Source organism: Clupea harengus, chromosome 13, assembly GCF_900700415.2.
Source record: "Clupea harengus chromosome 13, Ch_v2.0.2, whole genome shotgun sequence".
NCBI lineage: Eukaryota > Metazoa > Chordata > Actinopteri > Clupeiformes > Clupeidae > Clupea > Clupea harengus.
In genome coordinates this window covers 16,238,382-16,261,512 of record NC_045164.1, presented here as the reverse complement: position 1 = coordinate 16,261,512, position 23,131 = coordinate 16,238,382, and the positions used below count along the sequence as shown (strand labels likewise).

General features: G+C 41.2%; 1 protein-coding gene across 1 annotated transcript in view; it reads right to left on the bottom strand.

Moving 5' to 3' along the window:
• Positions 1-4,990: 4,990 nt before the first annotated feature.
• eif3s10 (eukaryotic translation initiation factor 3, subunit 10 (theta)) overlaps positions 4,991-23,131 on the bottom strand; it is a 30,405-nt gene continuing 12,264 nt past the window's right edge. The window contains exons 7-22 of the mRNA XM_031578516.2: positions 22,701-22,872; positions 22,498-22,602; positions 20,722-20,820; positions 19,147-19,263; positions 18,627-18,812; positions 17,451-17,798; positions 16,780-16,884; positions 16,523-16,636; positions 16,151-16,273; positions 13,807-13,960; positions 13,205-13,386; positions 11,232-11,371; positions 10,660-11,144; positions 10,381-10,537; positions 8,464-8,723; positions 4,991-5,633 (exon numbers count right to left, since the gene is read on the bottom strand). Of these exons, the coding sequence (XP_031434376.1) occupies positions 5,422-5,633; positions 8,464-8,723; positions 10,381-10,537; positions 10,660-11,144; positions 11,232-11,371; positions 13,205-13,386; positions 13,807-13,960; positions 16,151-16,273; positions 16,523-16,636; positions 16,780-16,884; positions 17,451-17,798; positions 18,627-18,812; positions 19,147-19,263; positions 20,722-20,820; positions 22,498-22,602; positions 22,701-22,872 (2,959 nt within the window). The 3' untranslated portion in view covers positions 4,991-5,421. The remainder of the gene's footprint in view (positions 5,634-8,463; positions 8,724-10,380; positions 10,538-10,659; positions 11,145-11,231; positions 11,372-13,204; positions 13,387-13,806; positions 13,961-16,150; positions 16,274-16,522; positions 16,637-16,779; positions 16,885-17,450; positions 17,799-18,626; positions 18,813-19,146; positions 19,264-20,721; positions 20,821-22,497; positions 22,603-22,700; positions 22,873-23,131) is intronic.

Here is a 23,131-nt window from a genome sequence, read left to right as displayed (position 1 = left end):
AGAATATAGGTATCGCAATGTCAATCTTTGTATCGGATTAAAACTCATATGAATGGCACAAAAGTATTCATCTTCTGTCTTTCTTGGGTACTTTTCTTCACGCGTTATTTCTCGTGCTGTCACATTTTGTGACCACTTGCTTTGCGATTAGAAGCCTAAGAGTAGGTAGCCTATAGATTCCCTCTCTCTCCATGGAGACACCAAATGATCAATACATCACAAAGTTTGTCTAATGGATAAGGGATAAGCCTACTATTCGCCTAATATACTCATCGAATTGGGCAAACGTGGCACAGAGAACCAGTGCAGTGAAATGTCTTCCTTGGTTAAGTCTGAGTCTTTGTTTTTAACATGTTCGCTGCCATTTTTAAAAAGCCATAATAGCCATTTAATAGGTTATTATTAATTGGCCAATAATATTTTTTTTGAAGGAGCGGTTATGGGCTATTGCTACATTTTTTATTTTTTTTTTGTGAAGGTTTGGACAATTACTGTGGTTTCATAAACTAGGCCATTAAATTCAATTGTAAGACAATGGATATGCGGTACCATAGGATATAGCCTACGCGCAGTTTGCATATGTAATTTCTCTCATAATGAAAAGGCAAATACATTTTAATATAGATTACTTACGACAGTAGTCTGCATTGTCACAGATAGCCTACTCTTAAGCAATTCCAGACACTGGACGCAGTTTAAATGTAAAACTCCTTTACTGTGTGTACGCCGTGAAGCAGGTCCAAAGGGGAACACCAACACATGCCCCTCGTATGTGACTTGGGAGAGAAAAGGTCGGTGATTAAATAGTGTACACAAAAAGTGGCGTTAGCTATTTCGAACTACTAAACATCCATTTCTGTCAATGGGCTTGTATATTGAATGCACTTTGTTATAAATGTATGATGTTGGCTAATTCTTTCGCTTAGGCTATTTGTCTACTTCTTTACTTTCATTAATTTAGGCTAAACCGTCTAATCTTAGGACTTGTGAAACGTCTTATGGCCAAAACAGAGTCTACAGACATAGGCATAATATTATTATAACAACAATAATAACAACAACAAAAATATTATTATTATTATTATTAATATTAATTATTAATAATAATAATAACCATAATAATAAACCTAATTACAAAGTGTAGTAAAGACGTTTTAAACCACAATATCCAGTTAAAGTTAACCTGCAACTTGGTATGCGGGTAATGTAGGCCTATAGTCATTACTAACAAAGCATAGCATAATAAATAGACATACAATAGCGTATAAACTATAATAGAATTATGTATTCAACAATATAATAAATAATAAGGAGGAGTGCCTGATTTTAGCCAATGTTTATCGTTTATGTGTAGCCTATTGCATGAGGCCTTTTTGTTACATTAGCCCTACCAATAATTGTGGTAACCATAATTTATTTAGATGTTAACTGCATTTGATCAGACGTAGCTTAATGTTAGGCTTCTGCCGTAGCTTAGCAATCGTTAGGCTTCTGCCATAAAGGACCCACAACAACAAAATATTTAGGCCATTCTGTTGAATCCATTTCCTAAAACACAGTCGCGGAACCTTTATAAAATACGCCACATGGATTATAATCATACGTTTATATCTACCTCAAGTCACTGGGTTATGCTAATACCTGCCTACCTGATACAATTAATAGGCTACCACAATCTTTGTAACCTAATCAACAACGACGCATGAATCTCCTGCTTTGGAGAGGACGAAAACAACGGAAACGATGCAGTTTGGCAGACTAATCTCAGAGAAGTGCTTCAAATTGGTAGTTTGCTCCCGACACGTCTAAAGTTAGTTGCCCCTAAAAGTATTATATGATAAATAACCGGAGTAGGCTAAGACTAGCGCATATTTCCACACTAATGAAAGTCTATTGCCTACAGTCAAAATAGGCTAATATCATAATAGGTGGTTTGGTCTTGTCCAGATGCAATTACCGACATCGTTGGGTAGGCCTAATGTAGGGTACGATGTGTTGCATCGCCTGTCTTGTCAAGGTCATCTCACATTGTTTCGGTGTTAGTCGATACTACTGCGTCACCTGCTGGCAGTGGTACAAATCACAGCTGATGTTCTTCATGTTGACATGAGCATACGGCGAAGTTTCTCCGTTCTTTACAGAACATACAGGCCTAAATCCAGGCTACATTTCAATCATGTTCCTCTCATTGGTTTCACTATTAGACAACCCAAACGGAGGCTAGTTTTAAAATAACTTGCTGGTATAGCATTACATTTCATGTGAAAATTAAATCAATCGACCACATTGTTATCAAAATAATAAAATTGGTGGGTATTCCCACACCTCTCCAATGCTTTGTGCAATTTTTCAAAAATGCAATTTTTTCAAAATGTGATTACTTTCCAGAAAAGAGATAATTTGCCGCATTCATTTACTTGAACCACAATCTTCCAACCATAATCTCAAGTAGGCCTACTATTAAATTCAACAGTTGCCCCTACTCCTGGGAGTTTTTTTTTTTGTACATCTTAAGAAATGTGTCCTACATTATTGGTATCCATTTTGGCCTCCACTGTTATAATGTGCTACTGCAAATGATAGTGTGGCAAACTACCGCCAGATCAGGTATGCAATGACTTACCAGCATTCACTGTAAAGATCAGTGTATTAGCCTACAGTCCACCAGCAGGCGTTCTACGTGTGTAGGCCATACCATTGCTAATTCTACATGACTTTTCAAAGGATTCTCACGTGGCATTTTTCACCTGAAGTTGTTATTTCCTTAGGCCAATGGTTTATGAAAATTGGGGTGTGAGTGTGTGTGTGTGTATGTGAGCGCGCACGCGGACTGCATGATTTATACGAACTTAATAAGCCCCACAAAACACTTGTAGGAAATGCAACAACAACAAAACAAGCATTCTTTAGGCCTACCTAAAAGACCTTACCTTAGGCTCTTCATGTAGATCCTTAAAACCAGCCGAGTGCTTGTATTTTCTTCCTCATCGTGTCTGTTAATAACCTAAAGCTTGATGACTAATCTAATGCATACGTTTCTTTTGCGAATGAGTAACCATAGAACGTACTCATTTAAGTAGTATTTTCTCTCTACCCTAACCGTAGAACAAAGGCTTCCACGTCTCAAAGAGTCATTGGCATTGCTGTTAAAGCTATTATGCAAATCATATAGCCTTTATGAACTCTTCCCTAATAACCTAATATTGTAGACATTAACCTACAGACGACTTAAATTCTACCTGATACCAGTCCAAATGAATGGGCGTAGCCTAGATGTCACTCGTCTGGTCAACAAAATTGCAACCAGGTAGATAGTAGAGGTGGCCTACCACCTGCTATCCCGTTCACACGAAAGTGTTTGGTCGCCAGGACTAAATGAAGCGCGTCTGAAACCAAGAAGCAAGTGCCGTAACATTCTTCCGCTAGGCGATAGAAGTCTATTTAAGACGCACTTTCTTTGTCCCCTCTTTTTGGGTTTAACTTGTTACTGGCATAGTTTGCGAAGGTAGGTAACTGTTTGTTTGTGTGTAGCGCGCTGGCTTCTAAACGCGTTGCTTTGAAGTGCAAGTTCATGCAAAGAAGTGTTCGTAACAATCCAAGGCTACAGGGTCCTGGAAAACACAGTAGCCTGTATGTGAAACAATGTATAACCTTACCCTAAACAGTAGGCCTTTAAGCTGCCTACAAAATCCTGCAATAAAAAAGAAAATATAAAACCTACAGAACATATTTCTACAAAAGGTCTATCCTGTTTTGGCAATTGAATATCAGTGTTGAAAACCGGGAACCAGACAAGGCTAGAATGTGGGGGGACAACCGTGCTTGTTTCGTGGAAGATTGACGTCTTTTATAGTCACAAAATACCCCGACCAGTCTCAATGAAAGCTGCTATCTAACGTGGGGAATTTATTTTAAGCGTAGGGCTATTCAATTCGTGTAGCTTATATTAAGGCAGGCATATAGCCTATTCGTGTCTGCCTGGGATAACGATTAGGCCTCCGTAAAAAATGCATTTTGTTAACAAAACTAAATAGGAAATCAAAATACACACCTCAAAACTGCGGAATTTCTGTTCATATGTTAACATATGTCAAGAGTCCTATGACTCCCGAATCCTTCCAAATAGCATGCAGCCTAAGCTAGCCAGTTCAGTGTCTGAACTTGGGCCTAGTTACAACCACGTTCTACTGAGATCAAATCTGCATGAAAAAAATAACACACTAAAAAAAAGTGGAAAACTGAACAAAGAGGAATGGCCTACGCCATTAATTGTGCGAAATTTCTGTTCAGATTTTAGATGAGACTATAGCCTAACATTTATGCCTAAACAGAACCCTTTACTCTTGGCCTGTATGGTTACATAGGACAGAGGCGCTGTTCTGGAACAACCGCTACAGCAGTTTGTGTTAAAAAGTAAAGTGCATAGGAGACATTTCAATCAAACAATAATATTAAATTATAAGGCAAAATGGGTGCTGGTTTAATTTGTCATCCTCACACGAGTTCAGCCAAGTTTAGGCCAGCTAAAGTCTACATTAGGCCATTTATGAAAGTTCTTCAAGAGAGACCTTATGGGTGAGAGCTGGAATGACTACATCAACGCTCACAGAATTTATGGGCAGATCAATAGGTTAGGTTGAATAGGAAAATGGCCTACATTTTATGAAAATATTTAACTCGTATGCAAAATTAGAATTGAAGTGAAATTAAACCAAACTTCAGGTTAAAAATGGCTGGTAGGCTCTTTTTGTAATGCATTTAATAAACTATTAAGCTACATGTGCAATTTGGATTGGATTACACACAAAGAAAAACACCGTCTATAGGCTATTGGTAACCAATCAGGCGTGTATATGGGTGAAACCCCCACCCCACACACACATTGGGGTTTCTCATATTTCTAGATCATGCTATATAGAATTTGACCCAAGAAAGACCTCTTACTATATAGCTCCTCATAGCAACCAATGGACAGTAGAAAAGACATCAATTACTTCAATGAGTTTATTTTCCTTTAAAATGAATCAGGAGAAGCAATTGAAGGACAGCTAGCTAGAATTTAGAGGAAGCATCTTGAAACATCTCAGTACATTTCTGTAGTCAATCAAAAACAATTTGGAGCTGGGTTATTCTCTTAAAATGCATTACTCCCAAATTAATGAACCCACAACTGGTATATTGAATGACCAATGTTATACTTGAAACATGCAAAAGATAGGAATGATTTTAATTCAACATAAAGCTGCATAAAAATCTATTTGAAAAAGGATCTACTTTAGTGAAGGCTCCATGCACCGATTTAAGCAAATCTGTACTGTTAATTTGGAAATAATTGCCACAGCAACACCATTGAAAGATTCAAGAACACTCAAAGACACTGAAGCTACACTTAAGATGGAAAGCAACAGTGGTGGTGGTGGCCTAACGGCGAACCGTGGTCCATCCATCATCATCAGTCTCATTCTTAATACGCCGCTGTTCCTTCTCCTTCTCTAATCGCCAAGAGCTCTTTTCCCCCTCAGGATCACGCTCACGCTCCCGTGGTCTGGCTGGAGCCTCCCGCTCCTCACGCTTGACTTCCCCTCCTCCTCCTCCTCCTCCTCCTCCGGCTCCACCTCTTCTCCAGGAGCCACCTGAATGGAAAAGTTCATTTGATGAAAATGTTTAGGACTGGTAGGGGACAAACAAGGCCTCACAATTATGATTCAAAAGATCCAGATCAAGACCTGGTCATTAAAAGACTCACTCATTTGTTGAAATATTGCTTCAAGTTTAAAGTCAACTTGTACACACTCAAACAGTTTCACAAGAGCATCACTCTTTTACAAGTTTCACAAGAGCATGGTTGTTTTCAGAACACTTTGGAGAATTGTCTACTGGCCTCTCATCAATTCAGCACATTTTTTCCATCAATTCTTAACCAATAAAAAAGCATCATGCAACACACATGCTTGTGAAATCAGCCTTTAGAACGGCACTTTTAAACCTGACGTAGTGCTTATTTGACCAGTGTTTATAAAGAATGTTTATAAAGAATGTTTATAACACGCCTGTGTCAACACATCATTCTCTTCAGCAGAAATAGCCTTGTGTGATGGATCATGACAGTCGATAAGAGATGATCAACATAAACTACAAGTATGTGGACAGCCACAATCACAGCTATATGTGATTGTAGAAAATCTTGTAATATTCTAAAACTGCTGATGTTAAAAATGAGGAAAAATTTTAAACTACATTCAAGAAAATCAATTATACAATGTAATATGACAAATATCAGCGTGTGCCATGTTCACAAACAGCTCTATGACCTCTCAAAGGCACCAATACAAAACACAACAACTCACATTTTGTATGGCTTCTCAGTTCGTAAAGTTTTGTATGTATATTTTTGTGAAATCTAAACACAGCACATGGCCAAAATCAAACAAGATCCACGGAACTACTTGTTAGCCTTCAATATGCTTAATGGCCTCTAGGTGGTGTGACGAGCTGTGTAATGTCTGTATGTCTGTCTACGTCTTTAAAGAATAAAAATGGAGGTGAACTGTAGGCCGCTTCATTTCAAAGGAGAGCCCTGAAAAGCCCTGGAGCACCATGATGTCTTCTCTGACATCAGTAGTTTGAAGTTGACTAGTTACTGGCAATCATGATGTTTCACCTGTATCTCAATCATAGTCAAAGACAGTCGCCCCTTCTTTTGATGGTCCAGAAAGGCGGGTTCAAGGCAATTACCTATTTTTGATAGGCTACAGCTCTGCAGTTCGGATGAACACATTGAGGTTGTTATCATTATTTAATTCATGACATGAACCCTGAGGATTTCTTAACTGCCTCCCTCCTGTCCTCGGCCTGAATGTCAATCATATGGGGAAGCTACCACACTGGAAACATCAGTGCATTGCAGTGCACTGGTTACAGAGAAACTAATTTGCCTTAGTAATAAGATGCAACATGTGTGCTAAGCCTATGTTTCAGTACATTCAACCCAACCAACTATTTTGACAATGAGCAATCACTTGTCCATTAAAAATGATGTAGTAGCCTTGTAGTCATGGGGAACTATAGTTAATGATAAATCATCAGAAGAGCTGAGAGGGCCAATCAGCGAGTCAGCCAATCAGCCAGCTATTTGTGACTTACCACGGATATCATTATCACTAATGATTTTTAAGATATGGACATTGAAGAAATAAATCACAAAAACATGTTAGCTTTAAACTTAACAACAATTTAAAACGGCATCCAGATTTTCAGTAATAATCTTCAAGTCACAATGTGAATTTGGACAGTTGGGCTTAGTGTGCACAGATCAAATGTACACCATATTGCTGTTTGGGCCGCAATGTTAATTAAACCAGAATGTGGACCAGGGCTGGGCGATACACCTGAAAACATTAGCGCAATAAAAATGCTCTAGCCAGTAATTATCAATATCAACTGCTTTTAATGAATCATTTATTTTTAAATCTGAGCCGTATAGAAAGTGTTGCACCATACAACTGAAGCTAAATTTGCTGAATGGTCAGGTGGTTCATACACTGCCAAATAGTTAAGCAAGTTCGTCGGGTTCCTACACAATTTACACAAACTGCTTTGACCGGTCAGACATATAAAAGCTGCCATACTGGAGAGCTGACCTTGGATTAGAAGAACCATTTCTTCATCGCTTCCTTCCTGACTGCACTCATATTCTCACTCGCATTCCACACTGCTGATATAGTTGGACCATCAATACCTGATATATGATCATGCTGCCTGCCACAAACGACACCCTTTCATTGGCTGTGTGTGTGTATGTTGGGCACAAACGACACCCTTTCATTGGCTGTGTGTGTGTATGTTGGGCACAAACGACACCCTTTCATTGGCTGTGTGTGTGTGTGTGTGTGTGTGTTGGGCACTCATTGGCTGTGTGTGTATGGTGTGGAGTTTCCGAGTCAGGGCGGGACCACTTTCAGGGTTTGTTCCTACAGCTGAATTGCATTAAACCCTTTATCTAACAGTTCCCTCATCACTATTGGAAGTGCCTATCGTGATATGCATCACTATTGGTTTTAGGGCCTTATGTGGACATACATATGTACATATATAAATTAATACAAACATTAGTTCATTAATGCCCATGTTTCACCTGCTGTTTTGCTCCTGTTCAACATGCTAACTCATAAGTTAGAACTCCTTTTGCTGTATTCACCATGCAAGCTCTGGTCAAAAATTTTATATGGTTATAAAAATGGCGTTTGGCGTCTTCCACTCATATCCCGTTTAACCAATAAGCGTCCGTGACGGCCCCACACGAGGCCCACTCTGCAGTTTCAGGGCTGCACTGGAGTATCTACCCCGGAGCAGGTACTTATTTCCCAGAAAGGGGTCGTCAGGAGCAATTTTCTGCAGTGGAAACACACAAAGGTTTGGGTGGCCTAAACCAGCCCACTAGTCAGGTCGCTCTTTAAATCTCACCTTCTTCAGTTTCCCTGGGAGGGGGGGCTCTTGCTGGTTCACGCTCATCCTTTCGCTCTCTTATGTCACGACGATCTGGGCGTTCCTCTCGAGTCGCGTCCTCACCGCGTCCTCCTCCTCCTCCTCCTCCTCCTCCTCCTCGCCAGCTGCTGACTTCCTCCGTTGCTGCACCTCCACCTCCACCTCCACCTCCACCACCACCTCCACCACCACCTCCACCACCTCCTCCTACTCCACGTCTCCAAGCTCCACCCTCCTCCCTACACAAACATACAAATCACACACAGTATTTAGTCAAGTCCTCCATTTCAATACCTACTAGTTGTGTTCCCATCAGACTGAAATGCAAAGCTGGGTAATGTCAGGTAACTGCTATATCGTTTAGGTAACTAAGCCATCTCCAGGCCGATTCCATGTATGCAACATCATCACTGCTGCCCTCCAGTCAAATATCAGTATTGACAGAAGGGAAGTCCTTCTTTATTAGCTTCAACAGATCACATTAATAACTAATAATTGAATCATTAAGTTACATACATGATGCACTAGTATTTAGCAGCCACTACTGTACATGTTTTACACCAGATTTAAGCGTCTGTTCGACCATTCTTACCGGACCCATGGGACAGACACGGCTCTGTCTCCTGGGTAACAGTGTCAATAAGGACATTGAACACCATGCACCTAAAACAAGTCTGAGCGTCCTGATCTTCAGTGGAGTTAGAATTCTGTTCACAATGCCAGCGGAGTTATGTGCTTGTTCAGAGTTCAGGAGTAAAGGCCATCAGGCGTGCAATGGGAATAGAATAGAACCTTCCAACCTGCACTGAACCAGGAAGTCTTTCAAAGACTTAACCAGCATAATGGCTGTGTCCAGTCAGACACCTGCTGCTTGCAGCGCCTTGCTTACATGAGTGATCTCTGCCAAAAGGTCAAACCAAATGGTCAGACTAAATTATCTGCATGGAATTTCTTGTGTTAGATAATGATTTTGTCTTTTTGAAAATGTGTCAAGCGTGGTCCAAAGCGTGGAGAATTCCCCCTAACTAGGAGGGACATCGAGCATGTTTAATACAATGACCTTTAATCCAAATGCTTTACCAGGTTACTGTTTGGAAGGTTTCTTACAGATGGCATAATGATGATCGCCTTGTCTTATTGTAAGCCACCACCAGCTGCTGCCAGAGCAGTGTAGGTCTCTATGGTCAGGGTCTACTCTAGGTGTGTAGGTCTCTATGGTCAGGGTCTACTCTAGGTGCTCCTCAGTGTAAGTCTCTATGGTCAGGGTCTACTCTAGGTGTGTAGGTCTCTATGGTCAGGGTCTACTCTAGGTGTGTATGTCTCTATGGTCAGGGTCTACTCTAGGTGATCCTCAGTGCCAGAGCACCAAACTAGAATAGAGTACCAGTCTTTTGTGTCATTCAGTGGGGGTACGCAAGACTTTTAATGAGGTTAATATGGCTGCAATTGGCAAAGTGATGTCTTAGGTTTTCTGGGCTTCAAAATGTGATGCTTGCAGCTATTTTAATTTGATCAGGCAGATCTTAAGACCCCCATTCTGATGTCACTTATTCAGGCGTCTGCTCGGGATGGATATGGAAGGCTACACCCATGTTTGGGCCTGGAATCACCAATTTTGTAGTTCCACTATAATAAGCTTTAGTGACACACTGTGACTATGACGGAACAATAAGTACCGTTTTCCAGCAAGAGAGACAGCTAACAGAGCAATGTAATAAAATAGACTGCATCAAATAAGAAATTGATTGATAGATTGATAAAGTTTAGTGACAGTGTAGTTGCAATATCACATTAACAAACATGGAAATTGCAACATTGTACACAGTAAACAATTGAGTGCGAATTCATAGAATTCATACTTATCAGTCAGGAGGCTGTTTTGTTTTTCCATTATACCTGGGGGGTGGTGGTCGGCGGTCTTTATTAGGCTCACTCTCCTGGGGCACTTCCACATCAGCCTCTTCTTCATCCTCTTCATCATCATGGCCAGCGCCATCACGAGGGGGACCCCAACTCTCTTCACGGGCCTTCTCCCTCTCTCTCCACCCACCACCTGACACACACACACACACACACACACACACACACACACACACACAGTAGAACATCAATAGGTGAAATGGGGATATTGTGAGGCAAAGAAGGAAAGACCTTGACAGCAGACTGATCCAGTACCTGTAGATGCCTTGGCTACAGGTTTCCACGGCTTAGGATCATCCCCACGCCGTGGCCCCGCGTCATCCATGCCTCTGCGAACGGCCCTCTCCTCATCTCCACCCTTCCTGGACCAATCATCATCAGGCCCACGTCTGGGGGCCCTGGGCTCATCCAGAACTCTCCGAGGTGCTCGGTCCTCATCGAAGGCCCGGCGTGGCACTCTGTCCTCTTCTGTTCCCCTTCGAAGGCTTCGCTCACCGTCATCTCCCCTCCTCAGACTGCGCTCATCATCGAAGGCCCTTCTGGGGCCACGCTCGTCATCCAGGCCCCTACGGGGTGCGCGCTCTTCATCAGCGCCGCGGCGAGGACCCCAGTCATCATCAAAGCCACGACGGAGAGGGCGGTCATCGGAGATCACGCGGCGGGGCACATCAGCTGGCTTCTTCAAGGCTGGCTCTCGCTCATGCTCCTCAGTGTCATCATTGTCATCCTGTTTCCTTTCGCTGTGGAGTTGAACATTTTGCATCAAACACGTAATCAAACACTATAACATGTTATCTGAAGACAAAAACGTGCATCAAATCACTAACCGATCAGACACAGGTCGACGCCATTCTGTCTCTCCTTCACCACGTTTTCTCCATCCTCCTCCTCCTCCTCCTCCACCACCACCACCACCACCCCCTCCTCCTCCTCCTCCTCCTCCTCCTTCCTCTTTCTCTGCCCAGTCCTGTGGAAAGGGGGCAGGGAGCACTGAGCTGATTGCCCTCCAGAAGTGAGGTGTTCTAGAGAGTTCTATGTGTGCATGTGTATACACCAGATGATGGCTCATGTTCTAGAGAGTTCTATGTGTGCATGTGTATACACCAGATGATGTTCTAGAGAGTTCTATGTGAGCATGTGTATACACCAGATGATGTTCTAGAGAGTTCTATGTGTGCATGTGTATACTCCAGATGATGGCTCATGTTCTAGAGAGTTCAATGTGTGCATGTGTATACACCAGATGAAGGCTCATGTTCTAGAGAGTTCTATGTGTGCATGTGTATACACCAGATGAAGGCTCATGTTCTAGAGAGTTCTATGTGAGCATGTGTATACACCAGATGATGACTAGAGAGTTCTATGTGAGCATGTGTGATGATGGCTCATGTTCTAGAGAGTTCTATGTGAGCATGTGTAAACACCAGATGATGGCTAGAGAGTTCTATGTGTGCATGTGTATACTCCAGATGATGGCTCATGTTCTAGAGAGTTCTATGTGTGCATGTGTATACACCAGATGATGTTCTAGAGAGTTCTATGTGTATACACCAGATGATGACTAGAGAGTTCTATGTGTGCATGTGTATACACCAGATGATGCTCATGTTCTAGAGAGTTCTATGTGTGCATGTGTATACACCAGATGATGGCTCATGTTCTAGAGAGTTCTATGTGAGCATGTGTGATGATGATGGCTCATGTTCTAGAGAGTTCTAGAGAGTTCTATGTGAGCATGTGTAAACACCAGATGATGGCTAGAGAGTTCTATGTGAGCATGTGTATACACCAGATGATGGCTAGAGAGTTCTATGTGAGCATGTGTATACACCAGATGATGGCTCATGTTCTAGAGAGTTCTATGTGTGCATGTGTATACACCAGATGATGCTCATGTTCTAGAGAGTTCTATGTGAGCATGTGTATACACCAGATGATGTTCTAGAGAGTTCTATGTGTGAATGTGTATACACCAGATGATGCTCATGTTCTAGAGAGTTCTATGTGAGCATGTGTATACACCAGATGATGGCTCATGTTCTAGAGAGTTCTATGTGTGCATGTGTATACACCAGATGATGCTCATGTTCTAGAGAGTTCTAGAGAGTTCTATGTGAGCATGTGTATACACCAGATGATGTTCTAGAGAGTTCTATGTGAGCATGTGTATACGCCAGATGATGTTCTAGAGAGTTCTATGTGTGCATGTGTATACACCAGATGATGGCTCATGTTCTAGAGAGTTCTATGTGTGCATGTGTATACACCAGATGATGTTCTAGAGAGTTCTATGTGTGCATGTGTAAACACCAGATGATGCTCATGTTCTAGAGAGTTCTGTGTGCATGTGTATACACCAGATGATGTTCTAGAGAGTTCTATGTGTGCATGTGTATACACCAGATGATGTTCTAGAGAGCTCTGTGTGTGCATGTGTATACACCAGATGATGTTCTAGAGAGTTCTATGTGTGCATGTGTATACACCAGATGATGCTCATGTTCTAGAGAGTTCTATGTGAGCATGTGTATACACCAGATGATGTTCTAGAGAGTTCTATGTGTAAACACCAGATGATGTTCTAGAGAGTTCTATGTGTGCATGTGTATACTCCAGATGATGGCTCATGTTCTAGAGAGTTCTATGTGTGCATGTGTATACTCCAGATGATGGCTCATGTTCTAGAGAGTTCTATGTGAGCATGTGTATACTCCAGATGATGTTCATGTTCTAGAGAGTTCTATGTGTGCATGTGTATACACCAGATGATGTTCTAGAGAGTTCTATGGCTCATGTTTACCTTACTGCCCTTCTCCTCAGGCATCCTCCTCTCCTCCTCCTTGCGGCGCTCACGCTCCTCAATCTCCTGCTGGCGGGCTCGCTGTTTCCTCTCCTGCTCCTCAAGTTTTCTTAGTTTCTCTTGGTACTCCTTCTCCTCCTCCTCTCTCGCCTCCTGCTCCACGCGCTCACGCTCATCCCGCTCTGCAAGGACACACAAGCCATAAGTCTCTGGATCTTTCCAGAAGTCTCTGGATCTTTCCAGAAGTAGTTTCCTGCCAAACCCGGTGCTTCAACTTACATCTTGGCAAAAGTGTTTAAACTGTGCTGGTCTAGACTTAAAACAAGTCTTAACCAGGAACGCAAACCATGGCAAAAAATCCATCTCAATGGTCAGAGCCACAGGTCCAGGACCTGGTGCTTCAATGTCACAATGAGTCATTACATTAAAGTTCTGTTGCTTGGTATACTGGACTATAGTGAGTTGTAAAACAAATAATCCAATCTTATTGATTAGCTTTTATCAGTGACGGGACAGTGTTTTTGACCCTGTCTGTTAATGGTCCTTATGCTTTGGCTCATCTGTGGAGAAAAGCACCGCTTTGAAAATGGGGTCAACTTTACCTTTCTTTAGTGCCTCCTCGTGAATTCTCTGGGCGTCCTCTTCTTTCTGACGGTAGTAGGCATTGCGCCGGTCTTCCTTGCGCTGTTTTTTCCTTTCCTCAAGGCGTTTCTTTCGCTCCTCCACCAGGCGCTCTTGGAACTGTTTAAGTTTCTCCTAAAGAAATTGAAAGATAGTGTCAGAACTGCAAATAAAAATTTGTAAATGCTTCTTTGCTTGAATAACTCTGTTAGCTCCATTCTTAATGGATATTGAAGGATAACATTTTTAACAAATAAAAATATAAATGACTCAACTTAGAGGTTTTTTTTTTCTCATATGTTTGCATATGTTGAAAATGCAATGTTAATTTGAGCCATTCTGAATATGATTAACAGATTTAACATGCATTATGTGTAACCAAGGGAGCCACCGACTGAAGCAGTCATGAACTGGCAGAACAACAGGAAATGGTTACAGGATTTAAGAAACAACAGAAATGGCAAGTGCACTACAAATATGTCTGAACAAATACCAGCTATTGTCCAAAACGTCCTATCTTCTAAGTGTATCTTAAATCAATCACCTGATTTAACCAGGGACTTTTCCAGCAATGTAAAAGGATGTCGACATAGTTATTAAAGAAACGGTCTGCGATTCTGGTTGTTGATATTTGAGCTCAACGGTCACACTACACCGTCCCTCCTGTGCTACTGGGGTCACATGTTGATTGATCCCACACACAGAGCCAGGACAGGGGCACGGTCCAAGCCACTCTGCACTCAAAAAAAGGTTTTGGTGTTTGTACAAACACAGAATGAGGGCCATGAGGAGCAATATGCTGAATATCACACATAGCGTATGGGATTAGAACCGTGGACTTCCTCTTTAAGGAACACACACACACAGCGTATGGGATTATGACTGTGGACTTCCTCTTTAATGAATACACACACAGCGTATGGGATTAGAACCGTGGACTTCCTCTTTAAGGAATACACACACACAGCGTATGGGATTATGACTGTGGACTTCCTCTTTAATGAATACACACACAGCGTATGGGATTAGAACTGTGGACTTCCTCTTTAAGGAATACACACACAGCGTATGGGATTAGAACCGTGGACTTCCTCTTTAAGGAATACACACACAGCATATGGGATTAGAACTGTGGACTTCCTCTTTAAGGAACACACACAGCGTATGGGATTAGAATACTAATTCATAACAAACTCCCAGCATGAAACCAAAGGGGCGGTGGGGGATGTCAATTCATTTGGCCATCAATCAGCAACCAGTGGGGAGTGGCTGTATGATGTCATCAGTCAGCAACCAGTGGGGAGTGGCTGTATGTTTTCAAATCAGACAGTTTTCACGTCATCTCAGAAAGCGGTCGGTTTGAAATGCAAATAAGGGGGGGGGGGGAGCAAGAGAGAAGGATCTACAAAGTGAGGTTGTGTCAGGACTCTTAAGTCATGGACACACTATCACCACTCAAAGAACTAGCAGCGACAAAAGGCCGACTGTTGCATCTCCTCATGTCGCCTGTGTCGGGGGCCAAAGAGTGGCACAAGCTACCAAACAGTGATAGCCATTCTCCTATAGGTTGGTGACCTCACTGGTGTTCACCAAGGTGACAATCACACACTCCATCCAACAAGCTCCAACACCGGTTACGGCACTGATACATGCCAGAGAGGCGAAGCGCTCGCGTCACTTTGAGTGGGCGTGGTGTGTGGAAACAGGGCAACAGACTGGACTAGCATGCTAGTTAGCAGGATAGCAAGATGGTAGGCTATCCAGTCTTGATATCAGAACTGTCATTCTGTTGAGGTAAGCACAGGATTACATATCTAACGTACCAGGAAGAACAACCCCTTACAAGGACCTTCTAGCTTTTCTTTTTAGCACATTAAACGACTGAACGACGCCACAGGCCTGCAATTTTCAAATGGTCAGAGACGATACCAAACAATCTGGATGGCCGATGCTAGCGAAAATTCACTCCTCATTTGCATAGGATTAAACTTCCCCCAAATGTTTGTGCTCGCCTCGTCCAACTCGCTCGACTACATCACAAACGCCTATCTCCAACAGAAATGAATGGAATACAGCTTGCATGTATCAGTACCATTAGGCATTCGTGTGTAACATCTGAACGGTAGGCTTCAAGTCAAACTTTACTATGTAGTGAGATGTGTACCCTTGTTGCCATAGCTTGGGCCTTCTTCTGTTCCGTCCCAGTATGAAATAAGGTTTTTTTTTTTTTCTTGGTGATCTTGGGTTGTCTTACGCTTTAGTATATCCATATGTGACAGCAGCTACATATATGTATGGGGAGGGGCTGACACTTAGCCATTTTACCTCATAGATGAAACTTCGAGCATCTGTGATCTTGGCAACAAAGTTCTCCTTGTCCTCCATCATCCTAGACATCCTCTGCTTGTGCTCCAGGGCCTTCTCCCGTTCAACCTTCATGTTGCTGATCTGGAGGACACCAACCATTCAAAAATGACTTACAAGCCTTTACAGATGAACCATTACACAGGATGTTATTTTATATACCTTGACCTGTCCATACCACCAACATTCCTATATCTGAGACTAAAGCAGCAAAGTACCCGCAATATTTCTATGTTTGTTAATTGTTCAAGTTGTTAAATAGGCTAGCACTACACTAATTTCTGTTGATGTGATGATGATTTAATGCATCTTTCAAAAGTGAACAGTTCTCACCCGGTCATCTTCCTGCAGTTCCCAGAGTTCCATATCTTTGATGCGTTGTTCCTCATAAGCCTTCTTGATCAGGGGAATCTCCTCCAACCTTTTAGCCCTCTCAAAGTAGTCAATCTGCACCCAAAGAAAAACCATTTCATATTGAGTGATTTTTGCTAATAAAAAAAGAATCTCAAAGCAAGTGCCTCAGAATTGGCCAAGGCTGTTGAAAGCCAAACTGGCCCATGATACTGAAACAGTGAGCTGACAACTCTCACCTTTTTCTCTTGGTTTTTCAGGCGCTCTTGAAGTTCTTTCTTCTCCTTCTCCAGCTGCTCCACCTGCTTGGCCATGATGAAGTCTGGGTCCAACTCCTCCAGGTCCTGTGCACAGAATGGTCTAATGTAAACACCTTGGGCCATATTCACAAAGGGGGTTTAGCCTGGGTTCTTCTGGTCAACATGTGAGCCGTATACACCTGTTAAACATAGCTTGAACGCGCACAGCCAGACAGCATGGCAGTGTAATATACATGTGGTGTTCTTGGCTTTGGCTAGATTTGGTTAGATTTACACCATAAGTAGTGCTTTGAGGATTTGGCCATAAAGCTCCATGTTGTCCTCATCTGATCATAAAACATTTTTACATTTGTTAATGCGGATCTTCTCAAACAATGGTTTCTTTTTGCCACCCTCCCATACAGGCCAATTTTGATGGTGAGCTATTATAGATTATTAGTAGTTCTGTAGTGTAGTTCGGATTGATTTCTGAGTATTTCTTTCCCAGTTTTTGATCAATAGTTCTATCAATTATATGATGCTCATTCATGAATTTTAGGGAACATGTTATTTATAGTTGATCCGTCAGCTTTTTCTTGATCTTGCCTTGACTTAAGTGTCCAACATCTGTTTCTAAATGTAAAAAAAACAATGTATTAGACTTAATGTACCTCGATGTCAATGTCCTTAAAGGCCTTGGCCCCCAGTTCAGTCTTCTTGATTTGTTCCAGGCGTTCTCGCACGGTCTTCTTCTTGATCTGCTCGTGCTCCTGCATGATGCGCTCCTTCTCGCGCTCCTTGGCCTCCAGCCGCAGGCGCTCCTCCTCTGCCTTGCGCACCTTCTGCATCTCCGCCTCGCGCTGCTCCAGCTCCTCCTTCTCCCGCGCGATGTTGAGACTCTCCAGGCGCTCCTTGCGCTCCTCGATGGTCTGTCTGCGGGCCAGGATGCGCTGGTGCTCTTTACGACCATTCTTCAGGTAAGATGCGATGGCTAGTTGGCTCTGCTCCTCACGCTCTTGCTACCAGGGTAAAAAGAAAAAGGAAATCACACTTACTTCAGCACAAGTATATCTATGGTATTTAAGACATTACTTTTTAAAACGTCCACTGGTCACCCTGCTAGAAAAAGAATAAAGGAATGACTAAAAGAGAGAGAGAAGGAACACATTCAATCTTGTTTTGCCTTTAAATGCCAAAAGACATCATGAAATAGGGTGTGTGAGCATTCAAGACACCAATTGGAGATAGAGGAAAAGCAATATATGGAGTTGGGATGTTTTGGGAAAAAAAAAAAAAAACTTTAGCCTGAGGGGGTGGGGGTTATACATTTCTGAATCTCATTAAGGATCAAAATACATCCAAGTTGGGTGATGTGGACCAAAAATAGGGTTTGCTTACACCTAAGCATTCACATTATATACATAATATGATTAACAATCTGTTCTAGGGAAAATATACATATATTTCTTTGCTGAAGTCTTAGGAGCTAGCCTAGGCTATAAACACGCTTACGAGAGATATCTTTTGATAATTCCACCAAGTGATATAGTGTACTGTGAAAAAAACTATGTAATCATAACCCTATGTGATTAGAATCTGCAAAACCACCTAGATAATTCACCTTACCACTGACAACATTTGCTTTAGGCAAAGCATCACAATCGCCAGATTGCTTTCCTTTTCCAAATTGTGCACTGACATGACTGAGCTCATTATACTGTTAGCATGGCTAGCTAAACATGGCTAGCACTGTTTAGCATCACTCTGAACCTCGACTTTCTCATATTGGTATGACTGGCAGAGGTAAAAACATGGAAATGTATCAAAATACATCGACGCATTCTCACCAGGATGGAAGGTGGCCTGATGACTTGGATCGCCTTGGCAAGAGAGGAAGACATAGCGGTGAGTTGGTTCCTGATCTGCTCCGAGGGCATGTTCTGGAGGAACGGGCCGATAGGTGCATCTTCTTTTGTGGAATAGTTCAGATCTGACCCAAAACTCAGAGTACGAGAGGTGTGATCGATGCGCACCTAACAAAAGAAAGGGTCAAAACCAAAAGGTTAAACCTCACTACCTACCCATTAGTTCTACTGTACAAGTTACCAATATATTACCTCTATAGGGTCATGTAATGTAACTGTTATGAATAATAAAATAAATAATACAATTCTATGAAAGTATATTCATGTTTTCACATTTAGAAATGATCATGACATTGTGTTTACCAGCTTAACTTCGGTAAATAAATTAGCTAGATTTGAATTCCATAAAATGTGGGTTTCAACTTAATGACCATAGGAAACTAATTAGCACTTACACACATTTCCTTTCAAAAGATTTTTTTTTGAGATTGTGCCGTCATACCTGCAGGTCGCAGTGTCGGGCAGCGTCCACAATGGAGCGCTCAAGCTGAAAGGCATCCACAAATGGCACTAGAGACGCCAGACGAGTGAACTCGATGCTCTGGTAGATCTGGGCCACCTAACAACACAATAAAGAGTACATAAGAGCATATAATGAGCCTAATAACACAATAAAGAGTATATAAGAGCATATAATGAGCCTAATAACACAATAAAGAGAATATAAGAGCATATACTGAGGCTCTCTCTAATAACACAATAAAGAGAATATAAGAACATATAATGAGGCTCTCTCTTGTTCAATAAAGAGTATATAAGAGCATATAATGAGCCTATTAACACAATAAAGAGTATATAAGAACATATAATGAGCCTAATAACACAATAAAGAGTATATAACAGCATATAATGAGCCTAATAACACAATAAAGAGTATATAAGAACATATAATGAGCCTAATAACACAATAAAGAGTATATAAGAACATATAATGAGCCTAATAACACAATAAAGAGAATATAAGAACATATACTGAGGCTCTCTCTTGTTCAATAAAGAGTATATAAGAGCATACAATGAGGCTCTCTCTTGTTCAAGATTCACCCAACACAACAGGAATATAGGCTTCCTTAACAGCTGCCGTTTCAACTAGAATTTCACTGGAGGCAAAATAAATGCACAAAAGCAATGATTCAACCCATCATCATCAGTCAGTGAGAACTGCAGTTACACAAGTTAAAGGCACATTTCTACACATGTGGTAATTAAGCAATATAGTACGAGTGCGAGTGGGGTAGGTAAGGGATATTCCCACGGGTGGTGTTCGGCCGTAGCCACGAGGCCGGAGGCCGAGTGGCGCAGGCAACAACACCCGTGGGAATATCCCTTACCTACCCCACTCGCACTCGTACTATATTGCTTTTATAAAACAATTTTATAGTCAACCAATTCACATTTAAACACGAAGTTATTGATTACATTTTTTTTATTTCGCCCTTGTTTCTCCGCAACAAAAAAATAGTTCCATTGTCAATGTCTTTTGGAATTATAAGAACTTTGAATTAACGGTTATCGCTTAATTGTTTCATCGCGGAGTGATTTATTATTAGCTGTGAAAAGTCCGAGTTGGGATGTCCTGGGATATTCCAACTCATGGAACGTCTCTCGTCCAATCAGAAACAGCTAAATAATTCAATAGAACCCAATTGTTTTATAACAAGAAACATTCTATTTACAGTTTCAACTTTTTAGCTTTTGAAATAATAGATTGAGTAATAAGTGGGTGACAATAGGTGGGAGAGCACACAAGCCCCAGCCTTAGCATACAGTTGGGTCCAAAAGTCTGAGACCACCTCAAAGCTGGGATTATTTGAAGGCTACATGGAAATATCAGACAGTTTGAGAGTATTTACAAACATATACAAATACATATGACAAGTCAATGAAAAAAATATCAGAGTATGCATTATCTCTAGGTCAGAAATGTGTGGCATCGACCAAGTTAACTCCTTCTCAAAAAGATTACTTTAAGAAAAGCCAGGGAATGAATAATGATGTGTCTAGTTGAGAGACTCACCTGCTGTAGAAGTCTAAGGATGGTGTTGCTCTGGAGGTGTGGCACATACTGCTGAAGATCAGACTCTTTCTCTGCCTGGTCCTTTATCCAGTTCAGCACCTAACAAACATTACACATTTAAATGACAAAGTATTTCCCAACTGGCCAAATCACGCAAATTACTCCGCAAACCCCACTGCAACATATCTTTGACCCTAAGCTTCCTTTATAATAGAGAAACCATTGCTCATTAAAAAGTCAATTTAGTCTAAGGGAGAAAACTCCTTTTACCTAGTGCAGGAAGGAAAGACAGTGGAAAACCTTATCAAGCTAGAATGCTAGACTAGTTCCACTCCTAACTAGCTTAAGATGCTTTAGTTCAGATGTGGTTAGACTAGTTACACTCTTAACTAGCTTAAAATGTGTTAGTTTAGATGTGTTTAGACTAGTTACACTCTTAACTAGCTTAAGATGTGTTAGTTCAGATGTGGTTAGACTAGTTACACTCTTAACTAGCTTAAGATGCACTAGTTCAACACCAAATGGAATTGTAGAGTTACTTGTATGTATGAATCTGTTTGCATAAATCTGCCTTCAATGTGGCCTGTTCATTTAACAAACATCTACAGATAAAAAAAACTATTGAATTCTATCCATTCATATTAAAATCTGTAAAACACATTTTAGGTTAAAAAAAGTGAAAAACTCTAGGCTAATCACCACCAAAAGCTGAAGTCAGTAATGTAGGGGTGGGAATCTCTTGGCACCTCACGATTCGATTCGATTCCGATTCAGAGGTCAACGATTCGATTCTAAACCGATTCTCGATTCTAAACCGATTCTCGATTCTAAACCGATTATCGATTATCAATTCTAAACCGATAAAACGATTATCGATGCATCTCGATTTTTAAAACATTTGAGTCTCAAATCACTTCCTACTTTGTGTTTGATAATTAAAGAAAATCAACAGATCAATTTTTTTATTAGAGAAAAAGTGTGTCCTTGTCACAATTATGACTTTCTATGAACAATGCAATAATCGATGCAGCTTGCATTTCAACACAAAATGAATGTGTACATTTTTTTTATTAAAAAATCGATTATGAACTTTTCTGAATCGAGACAGAATCGTTCTAGAGAGAATCGAGAGAAATCGAAAAATCGATTTTTCCCCCCACCCCTAGTAATTTGCATCGTGCTTAAGTGCTTTTAAGTCAAATGTCTATCAAATATAAAATTGCTAGGCATCATAAAACTAACAGATTACTTCCAAAGTTGAGATTTTCACATGGAACTTTGGCATTATTAAAGTTCCAGTAAATGTGTTAAGTATTATGAGCATTTGTTTTCTGCATCACATAATCGCTCTAATCAACTTAATATACTAACCACAAATATGCGCTGAGATGTGGGGATTCAAAAGCACTATTCAGGCAAAGGTGAAACAAATGGCATTTTCCAATGTCTGAAGTCAAGCTCATGTTGCGTAGTCTATTAAGTAGATGATGGCTTGACGTGAAGTCTATATGCTGAATGCACCGCCCGTCAGTCAACTCCAGTAACCAACATTCAACAGGGTCAGAATACTTGCTCCAAACTTCTTTGAACTTTAGCGAGCTCTCTTCAGTCGTGTCTTATATAATTGTTATTGTCGAGTTTTATTCTAATTGAGCCATTTACTAGGCTTGCTCACACCACCGCGTGTTTCAAATGTTTGTTTTGTTCTTTCTTTTGTTTAACAGAATTGTCAGTTATCAAATTTTAAGCATTATAACTATAATTCAGATCACTTACCTTTGTTACCCTTCCACAAAGTTTCAGTGGATGGAAGTCCATCTCTAGCCAGTTGTACAGCTCTTTGACGTCAGGGACGATGTACTGCAGAAGATTAAACCTCACCTTGAAGAGAAAATGGGGGGGGGGGAGAGTTATACCTAAACTATACACTTAAGACGTTTCATGGTCACTACTGTTGAACATGGTTGAATAATCCCCACCATGTCATTGATGAGACTCTGGCGGGTGGGAGGGGACTGGAGGCCCAGTAGAGTAGCAAGTCTGCGGTGTTTCTCCACTATGATTCCATCCATGTCCAGCAGGCGGGCGATGTCGGTCCTCTCAGGGGTGATGGGAATAGACAGGGTGGCTAGGAGAACTCTGGTAGACATTCTAAAAGGGAAACACCACCAATGTTTACAATAGATGAACTGCTAGGTGTTTATCCAGGCCAGAGAGATGACACTGAAAAATAAGATAACTGGAGTTCTGGCCAAAAGATCACATCACAATCTTTTTAAATTACAATCGGAATCCAACAGTACTTATTCTTTTACAAAAAATCTAGATGCAATCTCAACTTAACGGTTTCTGCCCAGTGAAGACCAGATTTAAAAACTTCTCCTATAAAAGGAGTTAAAGATGGCAATCC